Source organism: Beta vulgaris, chromosome 1, assembly GCF_026745355.1.
Source record: "Beta vulgaris subsp. vulgaris cultivar EL10 chromosome 1, EL10.2, whole genome shotgun sequence".
NCBI lineage: Eukaryota > Viridiplantae > Streptophyta > Magnoliopsida > Caryophyllales > Amaranthaceae > Beta > Beta vulgaris.
Genome location: NC_079202.1, coordinates 26,420,348 through 26,442,364, shown reverse-complemented (window position 1 = coordinate 26,442,364; position 22,017 = coordinate 26,420,348). Strand labels below are relative to the sequence as shown.

Below are 22,017 nucleotides of genomic sequence, written 5' to 3'. Positions count from 1 at the left end.
ATGAGTTAAAGAACCAGTTAGAGGAACTTCTAGAAAAGGGGTATATTAGACCTAGCATGTCGCCATGGGGAGCACCCGTCTATTTGTGAAAAAGAAGGATGGTAGCTTGAGGTTATGTATAGACTACCGGGAGTTGAACAATGTCACTGTGAAAAACAAGTATCCAACCTAGGATTGATGATTTGTTCGACCAACTTCAGGGTGCGGGGATGTTCTCCAAAATTGACTTAAGGTCTGGTTACCATCAGTTGAGGATTGTTGATCATGATATACCTAAGACTGCCTTTCGAACCAGATATGGCCACTATGAGTTTACGGTTATGCCTTTTGGGTTAACAATGCACCTGCAGTTTTCATGGACCTTATGAATAGAATTTTCCGACCCTACCTAGACAAATTCGTCGTAGTGTTCATAGACGATATCCTGATCTATTCTAAGAACAAGGAGGAACATGAGGATCATTTGAGGGTCATTTTGCAGACACTTAGGGACAACCAACTTATGCAAAGTTTTCGAAATGTGAATTTTGGTTGGAAAGAGTGTCATTTTTGGGTCATTTTATCTCTAAGGAGGGTGTATCAGTCGATCCTGCGAAAATCAAAGCCGTGAGTGAATGGCCTACTCCAAAGAATGTCACGGATATACGAAGTTTCTTGGGTTTAGCCGGTTACTATAGGAGATTTGTGAAAGACTTCTCCAAAATAGCAAAACCTATGACAAACCTGATGAAGAAGGATTGTAGGTTTACCTGGAATGAGGACAGTGAGAAGGCCTTCCAAACACTCAAAGAGAGATTAACCTCAGCCCCTGTCCTAACCTTGCCTAATGGGAACGAAGGATATGATGTGTATAGTGATGCATCCAAAAAGGGTTGGGTTGTGTTCTGATGCAAAACGGGAAAGTTATAGCTTATGCGTCCCGACAGTTGAAGCCATATGAAGTCAATTACCCAACACATGACCTAGAATGGCCGCCATAGTATTTGCACTCAAAATCTGGAGACACTACCTCTATGGGTAACCTGCCGTATCTTCACCGATCACAAAAGCCTTAAATATATCTTCACCCAGAAAGACCTCAACATGAGGCAGCGCAGATGGTTAGAGCTCATCAAGGACTATGACTTAGACATCCAATACCATGAGGGTAAAGCCAACGTTGTTGCTGATGCGTTAAGTCGCAAGTCTAGCCATAGCCTGAATACATTAGTCGTTGCCGACAAACTTTGTGAGGAATTCTCTAGACTTCAGATAGAAGTTGTTCATGAAGGGGAGGTAGAAAGATTGCTGAGTGCCCTAACCATCGAACCTAACTTCCTAGAAGAGATAAGGGCGAGTCAACCTGGGGATGTGAAACTTGAGCGAGTCAAGGCAAAGCTTAAGGAGGGCAAAGCAGAGGGGTTTGCGATCCATGAGGATGGGAGCATACGATATAAGGGTAGGTGGTGCGTGCCACAAAAGTGTGAAGAGCTGAAACAAAAGATAATGAGCGAGGGTCATAACACGACGTATTCTGTCCACCCAGGGGGAGATAAGTTGTATAAGGACCTCAAGAAGATGTTTTGGTGGCCTGGTATGAAGAGAGCAGTAGCTGAGTTTGTTTCCAAATGCTTAACATGCCAGAAAGTCAAAAGTGAACACAAGAGACCTCAGGGAAAGATTCAACCCTTAGACATTCCGACGTGGAAATGGGACTCGATATCCATGGACTTCGTTGTCGCCTTACCTAGGAGTCGGGGAGGCAATAATACCATTTGGGTGATAGTGGATAGACTAACCAAGACAGCAAGGTTCATACCTATGAAAGTACGTGGAGTATGGAAGCCTTAGCCAAGGCTTATGTGAAAAATGTCATTCGATTGCATGGAGTACCCACAAGTATAGTATCAGATCGAGATCTCGATTCCTGTCGAATTTCTGGAAAAAGGTCCAGGAAGCATTTGGTAGTGAGCTATTAATGAGTACAGCCTTTCACCCAGCTACCGATGGTCAAACAGAACGAACTATTCAGACCTTAGAGGACATGTTGCGAGCATGTGCTTTAGAATACCAAGGGTCATGGGAAGACCATTTGGACCTCATAGAATTCTCATACAACAACAGCTACCATGCTAGTATTAAGATGGCACCATTTGAAGCGTTGTACGGGAGAAAGTGTCGTAGCCCTTTGTGTTGGAACGACATCAGTGAGACTGTAGTGTTAGGACCTGATATGATTCAAGAGACGATGGATCAAGTGCGAGTCATTCAAGAAAAGATTAAGACTGCACAGGACAGGCAAAAATCCTATGCGGACCAGAAGCGAAGGGACGAAAATTTCGAAGTTGGGGAAAAAGTGTTGCTTAAGGTGTCCCCAATGAAAGGAGTGATGCGATTCGGGAAAAAGGGGAAGCTAAGCCCTAAGGTTCATAGGACCCTATGAGATACTGGCGAGGGTAGGGAAAGTTGCTTATCGCCTGGATTTACCCAACGACCTAGAAAGGGTCCATAACGTGTTTCACGTATCCCAACTCCGGAGGTACGTACCTGATGCGTCACATGTCCTTGAACCTGAAAACGTAGAGATAGACGAAACTTTGTCCTATGAGGAGAAACCTGTCCAGATCCTAGACCGCAAAGTGCGAAGTACGAGGAATAAGGACGTCAGAATTGTCAAGGTGTTGTGGAGAAATCAAACTACCGAGGAAGCCACATGGGAAGCCGAAGATGCAATGCGTCTGAAGTCCCTGAGCTTTTCCAAGAGGTACGTGAGTTACGGGGACGTAACTTTTCTTTTAAGGGGGAAGAATGCGATAGAATTTCGCGCTTTCACCCTAGTATATTAATTATGTTGATTCTGTAGTTATATGCTAGTTATGTGTGAAAATTGCTTATCTATTGTGTGAACGTTAGAAAACGCTTGTGAAATTTGGGACTTAGAAGTGCAAAAGATCGTCGTTAAGACGGGCTACCTCAAAGTTTCGGGACGAAACTTCTTTTAAGGGGGGAAGCCTGTAATACTCCGTATTTTTATACTAATTCCGTACTAATTAAGAAAATATAAAAGAATTAATAAAAAGGTATTTTAATTTATTTACAAGTTAATAGGAATAAATTATTAGTAAATGAATTGTTAGGAATTTCCGGAATTTTAAAAGAGTAACCTAATCGACCTAGGGTTATCCTTTTGGAAGGGAGTATAAAAGGAAAAGAAGATGGAATTTCAGAAAAAAAAAACCCTAAACCCTTTCTTCTCCCTCTCTCCCAGCCGACTTTCTCTCTCCTCACACTCTCCTTGGCCGATCTTCCCTTCTTCTCTCTCTTTCGAATTTGCTTCTTCTCTCCCTCAGATTTCCTTTCTTCCTCTCTCGGATTCCCTCTCAGTCGGTGTTTGAGGGTCGCGCGGGCGTAGTCTCGAGTGGTGCGAACTCGCGCTGCGAGCGACGAAGGCTGTGCGAGGGTTGATTCGAGCGGTGCGCAGGCGTGCCGAGGTTGCGAGCGACGAAGGCTGTGCGAGGTTTGGTTCGAGCGGTGCGCAGGCGTGTCGGTTGTGCGCGAAGGTGTTCGAGTTGGGTGCGGTGTCGAGGATTGTGCGAGCGAGGGTTTCGGTTGTTGCGCGGGGATTGTGCGAACCAGCAAGGCTGGTGTGGGTGTCCGTGGGCGACGAGCGAAACCGGGCGAGCTACTGTGCACTCGCGTGTGTGGTGTGATTTTCGGTCGCCGGAATCCTTTCGCCGGCGAGTTTCAGCGGTATAATTCATGTACTTAACTTAGTATGTCAGTTTATTAGTTATTTTTATATTTACTATTTTTCGTAATTACGTAAGTTGTATTTTAGTAATTAGTAATTAGTAATTAGTAAGTAAAGTGGTGTATTAAATTATTAGATTGTTAACTAATTAAGTTATTGTTCTGTTTTAAGTACAAGTTCTGGTTAGGTTTGTAATTGGAAAAAAAAGTTGAAAGTAGGAAAAGTGTGTCTTATTATTAGTTACAGTTATTTTTGTTTCAAGAGTAACCTGTTTCATGAAATCTGACTTTGGGACGTATGACTCACCCTTTGGACATGGAACTTACTTTTGGACATGGAACTTACCTTTTGGACACATGACTTACTCTTGGACATATGACTTACCTTTTGGACATATGACTTGACTTTTGGACATAAGACAGGCTGGACTTATGACATTTTGGATGGGTAAAACAGTGGACTAATGTTACTAACTAACTTAGTTACTCACTAACTCTGACTTCTAAAAGACGTTAAATTCACTAGATTAGAATTATAACGAAAGTTCTGGAATAAGGTTTTAACTATTGCGTAATTCGAATCGTTAGATCGTTATGGTCTTAGTACGTAGTAGTTGTTAGTGTTATCAAGGACGTAACACTAAAGCTTTGTTTTAACGATTTAGGTCCCAATTTCATAAGCGGCTCGTTCTATTAAGTCAGCGAAAATTCTCCGTTACAAGGTACGTACGCGTACCAGTTTACTTTCAAAGCTTAGTATCATGTTAGGTTGCAGTTCATGTTATTGGAACCTAGTACCATGATAGGGAACATTTGATTGTGATTGTTTGGTTAGACGTTTATAACGTGAAACAAATATGATGCATTGAAATATGTTGCATTGAAATGCGAAGTTCTATCGTAGTGTAACATCAGCATTATTAATCTGATCTATAGAGTAACAAGAGTGTTACGGGATAAGATTGAGTTTGGTAATTAAGAGAGTATGTAAATGACTCCTTAAATATAAAAGAATGATTGGTAATAAAAGAAGATTATGGCGATACTTGTAGTTGGACTCCCTACAAGTATAGAACAAGGGGGGAGTGTAGGACTTGTCCTACACTCCTACGCAGGCCTACTGTGACGACAGTAGTGTCCTTATATTTTGATAACTCAAGTAGGCGGAAGGTTCCGTTCGATCTTGGGGGTATGCATACTAAGGTGATGGGTGTGAGACGGAACAAAACCGTATTTGCATTTCATCTAATAGACCAAGTTGTCTATTAAGGATTCAGTAGCCCGTATGATTCTAGTAAGATGACGGTGCCCGTTCGATGCCAAATAATGAAAGATTAAAGGATGTGAGATAACGTAGGTTCATATAACAGTTGTAATGTATGCATCATTTATGTTCATATATTTCATGGTTCATTACGTACTCAGCATAGCTGACTCTGTGTGTTATTATGTGTTGTTGTCCTGTGATGAACTATTGATACTTCAATGGGGAGCAGACTAGGTGAGCTGGTGCTGCTGCATGACATCAAGCATATGGGGCTAGACTGTAGTTTGAAGTTAACTTTTGGTTTGATCATTAATGAATTTTATAGAACATTATTACATGGTTTGAGTTTGAATAAAGAGGGGTCATCTATGATTCCCGAGTTGTAACTACATTTTCTATTCCGCTGCAATTTGGTTTTGAGACAATGAATTTGAGTTACCGTATTTCTAATTATGCCTTGCGTTCCATCGCGGCGGTAACACTCCCAAAGTCGATGCGACGTAGCTTTAGACGTGCATGGATTTTGGGGGTGTTACAGCATCACTCCTGAAACTATTCCATGGTAGTTCAACTTGATATGGAAAATCGATATAACACCAAAAATCCAGATATTTCTATGGCAATGCTTACAAATGGACTCCCCCTAAAATCTATACTACAACACCGACAAATCACTAATGACAACATCTGTCCTGTTTGTAAACACACTACTGAAACTATTGACCATCTATTCTTCTCCTGCCCATCCATTTCTCAATATCGGAATTCACAAATGATAAGACAAAAGATTCATAACGTAGTACCACATGAGCTCACTCAATGCCTTACTGATATTCGATCTTATTCAAAAGCCTTACAAATATTTTGTTATAATATCTGGAGTATTAGGAAGGAACATAATTTAATAGTATTTGAAAATAGTACTCTTAATTTCAATCGAATTTATTACAGAGCATGGCATATGTATTTGGAATGGAACACAGGAAATATGACGGACTTTTCTTTTACTATATCTCATTTTCCTCCTTGCAGGTCCCATAAATCAATTACAGTCTGCTGGCAACCACCTCCCGTCGAGTATTATAAATTAAATTTTGATGGACCAGTTAATGGCCCTTCAGCTACTGCTGGTGTTGTCATACGAGACTCTACTGGACAGATTGTGGATGCTCAAGTATATCGATTTGGACAAACCTCAGCTCTGGTTACGGAAGCATGGGGGTTAAGGAATGGTATCCTACTCGCCCTCCACCGGCATATAAAAGAATTATACATTGAAGGAGATAACCAAGTGGTTGTAAGAATATTGCAAGGACAATATGCTTGCCCCTGGACCATACAAACTCTCATTGAAGATATACGCCAACTTCTAAGTCATTTCAGATTCTATACCATCAATCATATATTTCGGGAAGCAAATCGAGTAGCAAATCTCCTATCAAAAAAAGGGCATACCAGTTCTGCTGCCACAGTCGACTTCGACCCCTCCACTGAACCCCATCTTCGAAAAATTATTCTGCTTGATTCGTTAGGTTTCTCCCTTGAGAGAAGAGTGTCCTAACTTTTTTTCATGGAAAAAAAAATAAAAAAAATAAAAAAAATGAAGTGTTAAACTCTTTTTGAAACTAAAGAAATTAATAACTTTATAAAATCTCCCACAAAAAAGAAAAAACAACGTTAAAGGAAACTTCCTCATTGGTTTTCACCAAAGTAATAAATATGTGGCAGTTGAGTTTCTCCAATCTCTCCTCCCAACAAGGACCCCACACACACCTCTACTCTCCCGCATCACTCCCAGCTCCTTCTTCATCTCCACTTCGACGCAGTCGCTTCATTTCGCCCTCTTTTTCCTTTGCATTAACAATTTAAACAATCAAATTCCCAAACTCTCATTCTTTCTGACAAAAATTGTTGCACACAAAAGAAAACCCTAGATCGTTACTTCGTTCGCATGCCTAAAACTCAATATCTGCAATTCTTCTCTTCTTCTTGTCGGTCTCTCGATTTCCCAGGTATTATTAATGGCGCATCAAGATCCGATCCAACTTCGTTGGATCCATTTATTTACTCATACTTTTTTACTGTTGCGATTACTTCTTTTTATTCTGCTCAAAATGCGTCGGTTTCTGCTTAAGATTGATTTTCTGGAGTTTATTTCCAGGTTATTGGAAAGATGAATTCTTACTTTGTGTTGTCAACGTAGCTGGAAGTTGATTCTTTGGTTGATAATCGTTGTCAATAAGTTTGTTGTATGAGATTATAAAAGAGTTAACGAAAATGATCAACACGTCACTGGCACTGACCTATTTGTACTTACTGATTTACATTTTGCTTTCATCGGGAGTTATACTGTACAATAAGGTAATACACATTCTTTACTTGATTTACTGTATTATTAGTACTTCATTTCTTTATTTGGGAAGGATCTTTGTTTATTCTTTATTTTTGTTATGTGTATTTAAGTTAAACATTGTCAATTGTAAGCCATGCGAACTGCAATAGAGTGTTTTTTGATAACTGTTTTTAATGGTTTTGTTAGACGATAGATGTGAGTTTCGTACTGTTATGCATGAATTTGATGCCCATTCTAATCTTACCCTTAAACATTTGAAAATTGTTAGAGATGCTTCTATTAGGAGGCATTCAACTATTTGCAAATACTCTCTCCTTCCCTAAATAGAGTTTCTATTTTTCCATTTATGTATGTTACAAATAGATTTTCCATCCTTTATTTGATATGGGTCCATCAATTAAAATATTATTTAGCTTTAATTTTTTATTACATTACGCTTTTCCCATAAACAATATGACTAAATTGAACAATTTATGAATAATGTACCAACTTTAATTTTTAAATGATTTAATACAACTAAGGTCCCACTTATGGTTTCTCCTTGATACTTGTACCCAAAAGAATGGGAACTTTATTTAGGAATGGAGGGAGTAGTTCATTAGATAGAACATATCCTAAGGATATGATTGAATTGAACCTAACTCTTGGGAAATGAACCTACTATACCTTAAGTAGAGCAATTGCCAATGTCCACCTCGTCCCTAGATTCATGTATTTGTTATGAATATTTTAGGCATCAATTGCGTGGATGATTCATTAAGATAAGGTTACATTTTAAGAATTAATGCTTTATAGCCTCCAAAGAGAGAATTACTCGAGTAATAGTGTGTTTCACTTTGTTGTTTTCAGGTTTGAGCCTTACCATTTTGTCTACATTTTGCTTATTCTTGCTTTAGATTGAAGTATTGATGTTCATATATACATTAGAGTATAGACATCCGTAGTGAAATTGTAAGTAATCGAGTTTGCTTATGTGCTATGGGAGAGGGGAGTAGGGGTGCTTATCGCACGAGCCCAACCCAAACTGTATTGGGCTCGACTCATCTCGTTCATCTTTTAGCTCAGCTCGTGAGCTTGCCAAGCCTGATAAGTGAAGCTTGACTCGAGCTCGCCTCAACTCGATTTGAGACAAATCAAATAAACCAACCCAACATTAAACCAAACAAAAAATTTATATTCGAAATTTTTAAAAAAATCGTTGACATATTTTGTAGAATTATAGATTGAATTCAAAAAGTAATATGAATAAACATATTTCATTTCATTTTTACTCGCTAACCAAATAAATTACTTACAGATATACATAAAAGATTGACAAACTAGAGTTAAAAGGATCCAAAAAGAAAAGACATGAATTGTTCAATGTAAAAAATTGTATTGAAGAATACGTATAATAACTTTTTTAAGCGTTTTAGCCTATAATAACTTTTTTAAGTGCTTTAAGTTATAATAATTTTTTTATATATAATAACAATCGAGCGTTTACACGAGTTTTTCGAGCCGATCTTGGCCTAGTTCGACTTGGCTCATTAAGGTCTCGAGTCGAGCTCAAATCTGAACCGAGTTACCACGAGTCGAGATATGACCGAGCCGAGCCTGAAGTGTTTGTGACCAGCCTAGCTCATTATCACCCCTAGTGGGGTGGTCATGTGTTGGAAAGGTTAGTATTTAGTAATGTGATTCATCCTCTTTGCATCAGTGGTGCAGAAGGGAACATCATATCCTTATTCCTTCGTGCTTCTATATATATCCTTCATGGATTTTTTTTGCATATTGAAGCATTAATTTTTACTGTTTGCTGTCTTCTTTTCTCGTCATTTACATGGATTGCTTTAATGGGTTCTTTTTCTTCTTTTTATTAAAAAAATTACAGTGGGTTCTTTCTCCGAAGTATTTCAATTTTCCATTCCCCATAACACTCACCATGGTTCATATGGGGTTTTCTGGACTGGTGTCATTCTTTCTTGTTCGTGTTTTCAAGGTATGATCTATTAAGTCATAGGTTTGAGCTTTCAATCTTTTTTTTGTTATTAGTTGTGCTCATGATGAGTACTTGTTATGTCATTAGGTAGTCATCCTATGTTCATTTCTCATGAGTGAAAGGAACTCATTTTTTGGTTCATTTTGTGTTTTTCTTACTATGTCTATAGGTAATCCGTCTTTGCTGCTAAATAGATATGTACTGATTGGGATTAATGTCGCCTAAAAGCTGTGCTTGGAATATATTTCATCTTCATATATAAAGATCTACTTTCAATACTTCACATACTTTTTTTGATTTCATGTAATGGTTAAAAAATTCACTTAGTTTAGTCATCTGCCTATTGCTTTTTGTGTTTGCTAATAAATTTGGCTAATCTTATCTAGAAGCTACTTAATTCACTGTTCTGTTTGGTTTGATTGGAGTGAATATCTGAGTAGGACACAAATCGATTTTACATTATTTTTAAATGTATAAAGGAATACTGAAATTAATTTCACATTTTACTTGTTGAGTTGCACTTGAGCTCATCTTCTATTCCTGGTACGCATCATCATTCCTTAGAACTGAGAGGCTTTTTTAAGTAGACTTGATTTCGTTTATGTACTCCGTTAATTCTTTCATGGCAATCATGTTGATGCACATAAATATGGGCATCACCTTTTGTGGTAGTACAACTCTCTATACTCACGTGAGATTTGTCTCTCCTCTTCGCTTCTCTTTCTTCCTCCCCCCCTCCCCCCCGAGAAATTGGTGGCATTGATGAGGTGATATGATCTGACTTTATATGCTCTGCAGGTTGTAACTCCTGTCAAAATGACATTTGAAATGTGAGTGGGCATATGCACCTCTACCTTCTTTTTTATATATAATTGATGTGTTTTCATCAAACTCTGTTTCTTACATTAACTTTTATTTTATTGGCAGTTATGCTACATGTGTAATTCCCATAAGCGCCTTCTTTGCGTCAAGTCTATGGTGAGCCTTCTACTATCTCACCTTTTTTTTTTAGCGGAGCTTAAAGCTCATTTAAATTCACCCACTCTGGGGTTTTGCATGCTCATGTTGTTGCCTGATTTTGTTTGTTATGAAAGTTGGTTCACTTTCTTCCTTGATTTTGAAGGACAGTCATTCAAGCTATGCCTTTACTCATTCATTCAACATACTAAATGAAATATGTATTATGATATAATTGCTTGAATGAATTTGTCTATGAATGGGCGTGGAAAGTAGCTGAAAGTTGAAACTAAAAAATTTTTCTTCTAGAGAAAGAATCTTATTTCGGGATAATATTTAATTCAAAGAGCTCTTATGCTATTAGTGTTCCAAGATTTGGTATGCATTTGTAAATGGGCTAGTGGAGCTCACTGCAGTGGATCAGCTCAACAAGCCTCCCATATGCTTAAATCGTGCTAGGCGGAAGGGCAGGAATGTAATTAACCCTGAGTGAGCTGTCAATTCTGTTGGAGGGTACAATGGAAAAATCATGAAGTAGTTAGTTAGATAGTGGAGTAGCTAGCTAGTTTTGAACCGTGCTAGGAGGAATGGCAGAAATGTAATTAACCCTGATTGAGCTGTCAATTCTGTTAAAGGGTACGACTTGAAAATCATGAAGTAGTTAGTTAGATAGTGGAGTAGGAAGCTAATTTTGACAGAAGCTAATTTTAACAAGGGGTAGAATCTGATGACATTGATATTCAGAACTGATGTCAGAGAAACACAATTAAGAGAGACCCAACCTCTTGAAAGTTGGCTTGGCTGTAATTGGTAATTATCATTATCACCATGCTATTTATCTACTCCATTCTCTAACTACATTAGACCTACTTCACTCTCTAACTCATTACCTGATGATCTTCACATTGTACCCTCTGAATAGGATTGAGAGCTCAATCAGGGTTAATTGGATTCATATCCTTCCTCATAACATATGTGAATTGTATGAGAGGGTGGTTGAGCTGGTTTGCTGCAGTCAATTAGAATGTGAGCTGTCAAAGATGCAATTTCAATTGGTTTGTGAAGGAAAAGTATCATGCCTTCGATTTGAAAGATAGAGCAAATGGTCTAAGATATATGTATGTTTTGTCTAATGTGAAATGCGACATTTTGTAAAGGGATTAAAATGGGAACTCATCAAGGTATCACTGTAGTGTCAATGAGATGAGCGATTTTTTTTTTTTTTTTTTGACGTGAGATGAACTATTTCATGTTATGATAATGGTGTTAAATGTCTTCTTCATTTTATTAAAAGCTGATTTACATCTTTGATGTTTTTGGATTTGAAATATAATGGACTAAATCATTATGGCTCAATATATTATTTGCACTTATTAGCTATTACAAAGAAGTAAATGATTGCTGTATTTCAGATGAATGGTTTAATGAAAATTCTCTGTTTTAATTAATTGCTCCACTTTGATTTTTCATGTTTACCAATGAATAACTTTCTCCCTTAGTATCTTTGATCCTCTATTAGTAAAAGTTTGTTGGTCATGTATACTTAATACCTTTAGAATAATAAAAATTGATTTATCGATTCTGGACCCCTTGACCTCTTAATCCATGTTAGTGTTTTTAATTTATGTTTTTAATTTCTAATCACTATACCAATTGAGGGAATGATGATTTTAAATTTAAATCAATGTCCCATAAGCACTGTAAAATCTACGTAGGAAAATAAAGTAGATAGTAGGTGACACAATCTTGACGTTTTTGCTCCTATAACTAATTTGTTTGTCTAACTTCTTTGTAAACCCTCCTTATGCATTGTTTCCGCCGTTATTATTATCATCCTACATTTACATCTAGTTGATCTGTTGTACTCCCACCATAGATTATACCAATCGAAAATTCAGTGTCAGTCGCAAATCATATTTATATATTAATACAAAATTGTGGTCAAATTGAAATATGTTAATATTGCAAATAAGTCAAAACGGACATGTAAAAAATGGAGGCAGTAGCACTTTTGACTTCCACTTATCTCACTTAGATAAGAGCTTCTTAAGAGGTATTGGGATCATTGTAATGTTGATCTTCATGGGAAATGCCATTCATTGTATTAGGTGAAGCGTGACCTATTCAGCTGTCAGGAGAATTGATTAAAATTAGATCACAGATAAACAAAAGCCTTTCTTATGAGCAAGGAATAACTTTATATAGGACTAAAATGAATTATATATGTTTGTTAATGGAACTTCATGATACTAAATTAACTGTCGAAAAATTTACAGCCTAAACCGCTCTGAATCTTTCAAAAGTATCAGATGCAATTGTGGACATCTGGTATTAAGGGTTTCTGCTGCTAGCCACATGGCATGCAGCTTGCTCTGCTTCAATGTACTTTCCAAGTATAAGCAAACAGGGAACTCAGTTTTCTATGCCGATTATCCCAGTTTTACTCTGAGATGATTGCCTGTAAATACAACATAGCTGTAAAAAAGACGGTAACCTGGGAGCCGATTCTTGTTGGGCCTTTCATGCATGGATATATGAAAATTTTTCTATCAATACATCTGCATGTCATAGCTAATCCTTGCCTTTGGTAGGTAATGTTTTGACTTGTCAATTAGTGATCCGTAAACGTGAGTTTTAATAGGATTACCACTTAGATGGTCCTAATTCTATGATGAATGTCTTGAAGTTGCTCATCTTCAATAGGGTAATATGATCAGATAATGAAGACTTGACATCACAATTGATAATTCAATGAGACCAAAGTATGAGATTTTGTGCTAGTGTCATTAAATAAGGTGGAAGTTAGATAAAATGTGAAGTATTAGCACCTTGCCCGTGCCAGAGTAGATTTATTTGCAATGAGTTTTAAAAAAATAGAGAAATTGAACAAATGAGTTGATCAGACCCCCTAAATTATAATAGTTCTCTTTTCTTTTTTCATTCTGCAAATAAATTCACCAGAAGGTCTTTCTTAGAATGCCTCTCTAGGTTCTAGAGTCTCTAGTAGCACACCCCCACTTGACTAGCTAGGCATAAGGCTGTACACATCTTGGATCTGTCTAGCGTCCTAAACTCTGGCTTGTGGCAATGTGTCATGTATACCAGTGTGTTTTTGCTGTTTTTTCTGTGTGCAATGCATGGAATATTCTGCAATTACCTACAGGTGAAAGAAAGCATAAAAGAATATCAGTCTTACTATGATTAATGATCGGAAATTAGATTATCATGTTGGGCCATCCTGAAATGGGAACATGAATTGCATCAGTAACATCAAACGTCTCTTTTTCTGTTTGACTATTTTCTTTGTTTGATTTTTTTTTTTTTTTTTTTTTGGGGGGGGGGGGGAGAGGAAAGCAATGGGATTCTTTTTAGTACTCCGGCACTTCCTTAAGTAGCTATTATTGTGCCTTTTAACTTCCCTTTATATCTTTTATGTTGGTAGGTGCTGTGAGAGGAAGCAAGAAATGCTTGTGCTAACAATAAAAGTCGGCTGAAAAAGTACATAATTAGTATGATGAGTTCAGGAATGTTACATTCTTTATTGTCAAATCTTTTGTTATGAAAAGTTTGCCTTCTTCCAAAATAGCATTGGATGCGATAAGTAGGTGGGGCCTGTTCACTTATCATATTCTTTTCATGTCACGGCTTGCAAAGTTGCCAATGTGCTCATAGTACCGATAAGTGATTACTGAGTTTCTATGGCATGCATGTCGTGTGTATTTTGATTTTTGACACATAGTCTTTAACTTTGGATGAAATATGCACATGTGAATGGAGAGATTAGAGATGCTTGTACTTCCGTAAGTTTGCAATTGTGGTCCTCATACAAGAACATAATTTAAAATGGCTTCTTGTGAAGGCCAGTTTTCCTAAACATTTGCATGGAGTTGCAATATCATCACTTGCTATTCACTCCTGCTGCAGTACTAGACTGCTGGGACTGCTGGTTAATTTGCACCCTTGTCTTTCTTATTTGCTATGTTTTTTAATATACTGTTCTAAATTGCTTTGAGCTTAACCTTATGTTATAGATGTTTGTCTTTATCATCATTGCAGGTTTGGAAACACTGCTTATTTGCATATATCCGTGGCCTTCATTCAAATGTTAAAAGCTCTGAGTATGTGCAATATATACTGCAAATTTTATTTTATTATTTTTTGTGTACTTTGGCTTTTGTAACTTGTTAATTGATGCAGTGCCTGTGGCAACGTTTGTCATGGCCGTTGTGTGTGGCACCGACAAATTAAGGTTCGATGTGCTCTTGAACATGGTCCTGGTCAGTGTTGGAGTCGTCGTCTCCTCGTATGGGGAGATCCATTTTAATATCATTGGCACCCTATACCAGGTCACTGGAATATTCGCTGAAGCACTCAGGCTGGTCCTTACCCAGGTCCTACTCCAGAAGAAGGGCTTGACTCTAAATCCTATCACCAGCTTGTATTACATAGCTCCATGCAGGTATTAACTGAATGTTACGTAGTTTTTTCAGATGTTTATGTTTTTAAATTATGTATTGGGATTCTTTCATTAGTGAATTTGCAACCAATACCATTTTCTACTCGTTTATAATTTGATTCTATGCCTTGGTAATCGCTAGAAATGATTACAGATAGGTATGAGTCAACTTTAAAATAACTTTAAACATCACTACTATACAATTAATTAGCCTTGAGGGTTTCATGGAATCTGCTGTAAAGTAGTTGGTAAGTTGGTTTGTCTATCAAGAGCGATATAAACATAAAAGCCAAAAGCTGCATGGATCTGACCTCCTCATACCCTTGCTGTAGGTGTGTAAACCTCGTGAGAGGCACTAAAATTGATGGTTATGGAGCTTAACTATCATCTTGAAATCTTCCACTAAAATCAACTAATCAAGTAATTGTTTCTTAAGCTATCTTGAGATAGTTTTCTATCTATAAATAGAAAATTGGTCCACGAATATCTTTTATCTAGCAATCTTTATCTTCATATGCCTAATTTTAATTTTTTTACAACATAATTTCTTTTTGTGGCACTTTGACTTTTAAATCAGTACATCTAAGCTTAACTCTAGCAAATTTGTTCTTTAAATTCTCACGTTTTGTCAACCAAGATTAAATTGTTGATGGTTACTGTACATTGTTGTTGATTTAGAACCATATGGTGATGAACGAAAGGTCAAATTAGGCAGATCTTTTAGCGTAAAGATAGTGATTTTATAGAAAAATGATGAAAGGTAGTTAATTTTTTATTTTTTTGATTAGGAGGTAGTTAATTTTTTATAAGTCAGTGATAGACAGTGTAAATTTAAAGGTGCGATATGGGAAGTTTATATCCAGCAAAGCTTCCTTATTTTGTATAGCAGAGTGGTATTGTTTATTTTGTTGGGTTCAGTCACTGTAGTGTCTAGGATAGAGCAAAAAAATCATTTCAGCTTATACATTGTGTGGTTAATTTAGATTGCTTGACCTTGAGAGCAAATTTGTGTAGGAGTGCTGTTTATTGTACAGATGACTCTTTGAAACACCAAGACTAGATCGTAATCTAAAAAAAAAAAACTAACTCCATGCTTCGTCCCATGCAGCTTTGTGTTTCTGTTTATACCATGGTATATGCTGGAGCAACCTCATATGGATATTTCCCGAATCCAGTTTAATTTTTGGATTTTCTTCTCCAATGCTATTTGCGCTCTGGCCTTGAACTTCTCAATTTTCTTGGTGATCGGTAGAACCGGGGCGGTCACTATCCGTGTTGCTGGTGTCCTAAAAGACTGGATTCTGATTGCCCTTTCGACTGTGATATTTCCAGAGTCAACAATCACAGGGCTCAACATAATTGGCTACGCAATTGGTACTTTCCTTGGCTAACAGTGTTTCATGTTGTCTAAGTGACCCTTAGGATCCATCTTACCATTTTGCTTCGATTTACTGTATTCTAGTGTACGAATTTACTTTTTCCTTTTCTGTTTTTTTTTTTTATTAATGTACTTATTTGTGTTTTCTTTTGGTTCAACCCTGTAGCACTTTTGGGTGTTGTTATGTACAACTATTTGAAGGTAAAGGATGTTCGTGCATCTCAATCAGCTACACCAGAACGAACTCCAGAAAGAGTTGTAAAGGTTTGCTTCGTAAATCTCACTCTTCAGCTTGTGTCCTCTTACCTACAACTTCATTCATGGCTTTCTGCTGCTCTCTTTCTAATTGCTATGAACATTTTCTTAGGTCCTTTCTTGGCATTTTGCACTTGCTAGCTAATGTTGAAATTTTATGGTTATCCTCTTATTCTCGGGAGATATTTAATGCTTGGGTGGTGACAAATTGTTTACATTTCATCATTTGTTACATTATGCACTTGATATAATTAAACTAGCTGTTGTTTGTCCTGGCCCTCAAATAGAGTCTGTCCTTTTATGTTGGACGTTTAATAATGAAATCCAGTTTACTACTATATTGGAAAGTTGTCCTGCCACTTAGTAACTAGACAAATATCCTTGGCTGAAGTCTTGTGTCAGTAGTTGCTGGGCAATTTTGGTTTTGGGTGGCGTTTACTTTTTCTACTCTTATCAATGTATTTTTTGATTGGTTTAGATTATGTCTCTTGGGCATATCTGATTCATGGATCTAGAACTCTCCCGTTCATTACAGAATGGCCGTTTCGTAACGGAACTGGGAGTTGTCGATTTGCGAAATTCCGTTACGGAACGCCATAGTAAAAGTCACACTTCTCCCGCGTTGTCAATTTCGTACATGTTAGAACGTTTTTATCCCTGTTACATCCGTTCTTTTCAAACATTGGCCAAAAGTATTTTAAGGATTAATTATATAGATGATGAAACATGATACTTTTATAGATTTGATAATATTATATTGTAATAATGCTTCATAAACTAAAACAATGCAAATAAGGTTAGAACAAATTAATGTGAATTTTTTGAAAAATTTCACGCCGCGTCAGCCGTGGTCCGTTCCATACCTTTGTTACAAGCCACTTCCGCGACAAAGCAAACTTTACTGCGATTGGGACTACATCCCCTATTTTTTTCCTTGATCTAAACTCAAGTTGTGCTGGTTTGTCATCTGAATTAGTGAATTTCTGCACTAGATGGAAACATTCAACAGTTGCAAGTTATGGTTTCTAACATATTTATCCATCAACATTGGGCTAAGCAAAGCTATCCGAAAAGTTTGGAATCGGGTACTGATACGAGTACAACTTTTAAATTTCAGATGCTGGATAACTGACCTGAGAGTCCTTTTCTACCGCCTCTTGCTAAATTCTTTCTCTAGACCCAAATCATCCTATCTTTTTAAATATATATCTTTCGATTTTGATAGTAGTAGGTTCTCGTTGGTATATAAATTTGATTATATGGTAATGTTAGTCATTAATATAGAGGATGTTGTAATCAAATTTCAAATTCTTAAATTCTCTCATTGGATCTAGTAGGTAACTGGAAATTCGGACACCCGAACTGTTAGGGACTTGAACTTTGTTGGATAATGAGTAGTGTAAACGATACTTGGTACCCAATCCAATATTGATATTGGTTCATGTACCCGACCCATATGGCAATTCTGGGACTGCTTCTAAGTTCATCGAATTAAAGTGTTTACAGCTTATACTTCTAGACAGTAATTTCATTTTGTAATGTAATTCTTTTACTTTGCTGCATTCAGGATTGGAAGTTTGAAAAGAAGTCATCTGACATATATGTACCCAATGATGACGACGGTAAAAATGGTGGAAGCAGTGGAGGGAGTATTATAGCTTCTGAGAAGATTGTCGACGAAGAAGCTCCTTTAATTCCATCCTCTAGGTTGTCTCATATAGGGAGGACACAGGTAAACCCGCATCCTGCATGATCTATCTTGTCATGAAGATGTGATCTTTTATTTCCCCACTCTGCAGAGAAGAATAGGAGCTAAATATAGCGGCATACACTATATGTTGTAGACACTGAGATGCATCTTTTTGCTTTATATTTTTTAGGACATGCAGATCTAGGGCAATTCATTTGTAAAGACTCGGAATATAACCCTTAGTGGGTTTGTATTTGAAAGCAAAGCATTCAATTCTCACTGAAATTTTGCTGGTCACTTGAGTTCGTTCTTGCTTTAATCTAACTATGAATGTGTAGAGTTGAGTTTGTAAGCTGCTGCTTGCTTGCTTGTGCTTGCACAGTTGCTCGCGCGCTCTCTCTCTCTCTCTCTCGCACACATATTTTAATTGCTATCACTTATACAAAGATGTACCACCAACAGTGCCAAGTACTCTAGCGTGGTAGTTTCTACCACCTGGTTGTCTCCTTCAGTCGTATTTTTCTTTTTTTTTGGGGGGAGGGGTGTGTGTGGGAGGGAATGATAGTAAGGGATTCAGCCCTAGTAGTCCGCGGAAAATAGAGGCAAGGCAAGTCAACCTGCTATTCTATGATTCTATCTCTGCCTTGTCCATCATCACCACAGATTGCAAATGAACGGACTTTCTTACTGGTCGTCCATCTTAAAGGTTCTCACTCCTTATGTAAGGCATCTCCATGCGAAACAACATGAAATGCGTTTCTATTTAGTACTAGTTCTTTTTTTTTTATTATTATTACAACATATCAAAATTGTACACTATTTACACGCTATTCTTTTCATCATCCATTGTGATTTTTGAATAAGATAAAAAATAATCATGTAGGGTCTTATTATATTTATTTTGATATATACTTAAAAAATACCATCTTTTTATATTTTTTACAAAATAGTAATTAAAGATATTGTTAATTTATTTTTTGCATTGGCAAGCATCAAAAGAATGATGCAATAGAAAAGGATTGGAGTAAGTAATTGTTAAGTACTACCAAAAGTAGCTCCTGAATTTTAATCATATATTTCTTACGTTTCAAACATTTAAGTTTTACATAATCACACAATTTCTTTAACCATAGTTTTTGAATTCTAGATAAAGAAAAAATAGTCTTATGAGAATTTTTTAGATTTTCTTCGACATCTTGTTTCAAAATATTTTTATAAATGTTTTTTATTAAAGTTACACATAGGGAAGTGTGTCCAGTACAATGCTTCACAATAAACAAATTAATTTTTCCACATTTACTAACTTGTGGACAAAAGTCACTGTCAGCAACTGTCCCAAAGACCAATTGTCGAGAGCAAGTCAATCAATCAAAGTTGTTCAAGATATAAAAAAAATCGAAATAAAGAAAATTGCATAGATATTACCTTCCGCTAACAGGAGAAATTATCTATATAGCAAAGAAAGCATCAATGATGCTAGAATGTTTTGATTAGTCCGGTCCGAACGATGTGGAGGCCCTGAAGTTAAAACTTAGGCCCCTAATCCTCTCAAATCTCAAATTGCTAACTTTTCTATATTTTTGTGCAGTTTAACCCCAAAACAACTCTAAATCTTCCAAAGAACAAAACAAATGATAGTAAAGAAAATACGAGAAAAAGAAATTAAACCCTTCTTTCTCCCAGGAAAATAATATTGAAGGATGCGAAATCTGAAACTTAAAAATCAACTCTGTAAGGCAGAAACTTCAACGGGTTGAAGGACATAGATCAAGATTGTAAAAACATGCTTACTGCATTGGAGTCATATATATTTTCCAAAATTAAAAACTCTGTAATATAATTAATGTGTACATCTTTTATTTTTTGAGGAGAAAATTGAGGGGAGAGATAAATGGTCATGAGAGACTCAGAGATAGTGTCAGGTGCGATAAATTTTTGGGATTGATGTTTCACTCACGCGGTAAGCTGGTATGCGATAATGTCTAGTATATTTGGGCCTTCGACTACCTGGTTTAAATATTTTTTTTAAAAAAATTTGCGGTCGCTCTAAAAGAGAGGTCCTGTTCCGAGTCCCATTTTGGACTTATTCAAGGTCAGGCCTAGTTTTGAATTGCATATTATGTGAATAAACCAAACTGGACTCACCTGCTCTCTCTGAAATTAGTCACCATTGCAGAAAGAAATAGAAAATTTGAAGGAAATCAGGAGCAAGTTGTGAACAGAGCAAGATTCGGAGAAGAGCTTAGGTCACGTGCCTCTCTTTAATTGTCATTCAAAATGTTAGATATATACTCCTAAATAGCTCGCTGTTCTCATGACTTAAGTCTAACTATTGAACTCTGTTGATCCAATATGTTTTTGACGATGACAAACTAAAGTAATAACTAACAAGGTTTATAAGTTTTATGTGTGCAAGATTCGTGAATTATTAATGGTGCTTTATCTCTATTATATAAGCCAAGGGAGGAGGTGCGGTGTCCTCTTTCGAAGTGTCTAAAATACCCTCTAATAATTTAAAAAACATTATTTTTCTCTTATAAAAAAATGAAAAATGAGAATCAATGAAACTTGCCATATGAGTAGGTCAAAAATAAAATATGCAATACCATTAATAACTTCAAAAAACTAGATTGACACAATCAATTCACGAAATCCATTAGAAACTCCAGACAAAAAAAGTTAGCAATATATCGTGATAACATAATATTTCATATTTACAAAGTTCAAACAATATGGTTTATTAATATTTATAATTGTTAAAGAACTATACTAAAGTCGCTGAAAAGAAAATTATTAAATTATCGACCAAATTTTACAGTAACGGTATTGAACAGTTAAAAATCATTCACCTTTAATTTAAAAAGATAATAACATCCACAAACGAACCTCATCGCTATCAAAATAATTTTAGATAAAAAATATGTCCATTTGTATACAATTGCATAAGATTATAGGCGCACGCATCGCGTGCATATGCAACTAGTAAAGATAATAAGTAAAGTTCTTGAGTTGGAACTCCAAGAGAAGAATGAAGTTCTTGCATTGCGTTGGAACTCCAAGAGAAGAAGATCTTAGTTACATAAGGGTGTAATTAGATTTCTTACGTAAGAAACAAAGATCACCATTAGGTAATAAATTGAAAGTATAGAGATGTTCCTTTGAATAAAGGAACTGTTCCAATGGAACTAAGTTAGTGGAACTGGTATAGGAAACATGTGTCTAAAACTGACGACCTGACACTATCATAATAAGTTAAAGGAACTAACGAATTAAAAGGAACTAGACATATGTTAAATAATGCAGCAGTTAGTTCATTTCGTTTGAGTGATTAAAGCCTAAAAAATAGGAAACTGTTTTATTTGTTAAAAATCTGATTTTAAGGAAAACATTTTTATCTTTATTATAAATAAAATCCTTTTGGGGTTTTAGGTAAAAATATTTTAAAAGATAATATATTGATAAAAGGATTTAATTTTTGTTTATTAATTAATATACTTTTTAATTAAATCAGATTTTTGTTTTACTGCCTAAGTGGTTGCTAAATTTAAGAAAGTAGTAAAATTTCTATAAGCCATGTCAGAGATCGTGGAGTACATGAGGAACAAAATGAACGTGTTTCTCTAGTTGAGAAACTTCATGGGAAAATGGTTTAACCACTGACACGTGATTTAATCTCACGTTGTAGTTAATGACTACTATAAATACTTATGTCGAATTAAGTTCCAGTGTGTCTAACAAAGTGATAATTAATGTACAAAGGTATTAATTTGAGTATCACGTTTATTGAGTCAGTACCACCAAAGTTTAAAGTTTCAAGTTCCAAGTTTCATTACCATATGAGTTCATTGTTTTAATAGTACTTTCTATCATTCTACTATTATGTATTTCGAGTTGAGAAAAGAGTTAAGAAGAACTCTTATAGTTTGAGTTTGGGGAAGGGATTTGAGTGAA

At 36.3% G+C, this 22,017-nt stretch overlaps 1 protein-coding gene and 1 long non-coding RNA gene across 3 annotated transcripts; both read left to right on the top strand.

The window, feature by feature from the left end:
• Nucleotides 1–3,187: 3,187 nt before the first annotated feature.
• LOC130590451 (uncharacterized) lies at nt 3,188–5,449 on the top strand. Its single transcript, XR_008968393.1, has 3 exons — nt 3,188–3,729; nt 4,395–4,451; nt 5,226–5,449. It is a non-coding gene; the product is annotated as an uncharacterized LOC130590451 (long non-coding RNA).
• A 1,243-nt stretch (nt 5,450–6,692) lies between these two features.
• On the top strand, nt 6,693–18,363 carry LOC104898658 (probable sugar phosphate/phosphate translocator At1g48230). 2 transcript variants are annotated; one of them, XM_010685768.4, is made up of 10 exons: nt 6,693–7,008; nt 7,158–7,357; nt 9,223–9,330; nt 10,129–10,160; nt 10,258–10,308; nt 14,344–14,405; nt 14,485–14,746; nt 15,852–16,117; nt 16,288–16,385; nt 17,944–18,363. In XM_010685768.4, the coding sequence occupies exons 2-10, from the start codon at nt 7,274–7,276 to the stop codon at nt 18,127–18,129; spliced, it is 1,149 nt and encodes a 382-aa protein (XP_010684070.1). In that variant the 5' UTR covers nt 6,693–7,008; nt 7,158–7,273; the 3' UTR covers nt 18,130–18,363. The 2 variants fall into 2 exon arrangements, with proteins under 2 accessions (XP_010684070.1, XP_048501014.1); XM_048645057.1 differs by lacking the exons at nt 6,693–7,008; nt 7,158–7,357 and adding an exon at nt 7,386–9,009.
• Nucleotides 18,364–22,017: the final 3,654 nt, after the last annotated feature.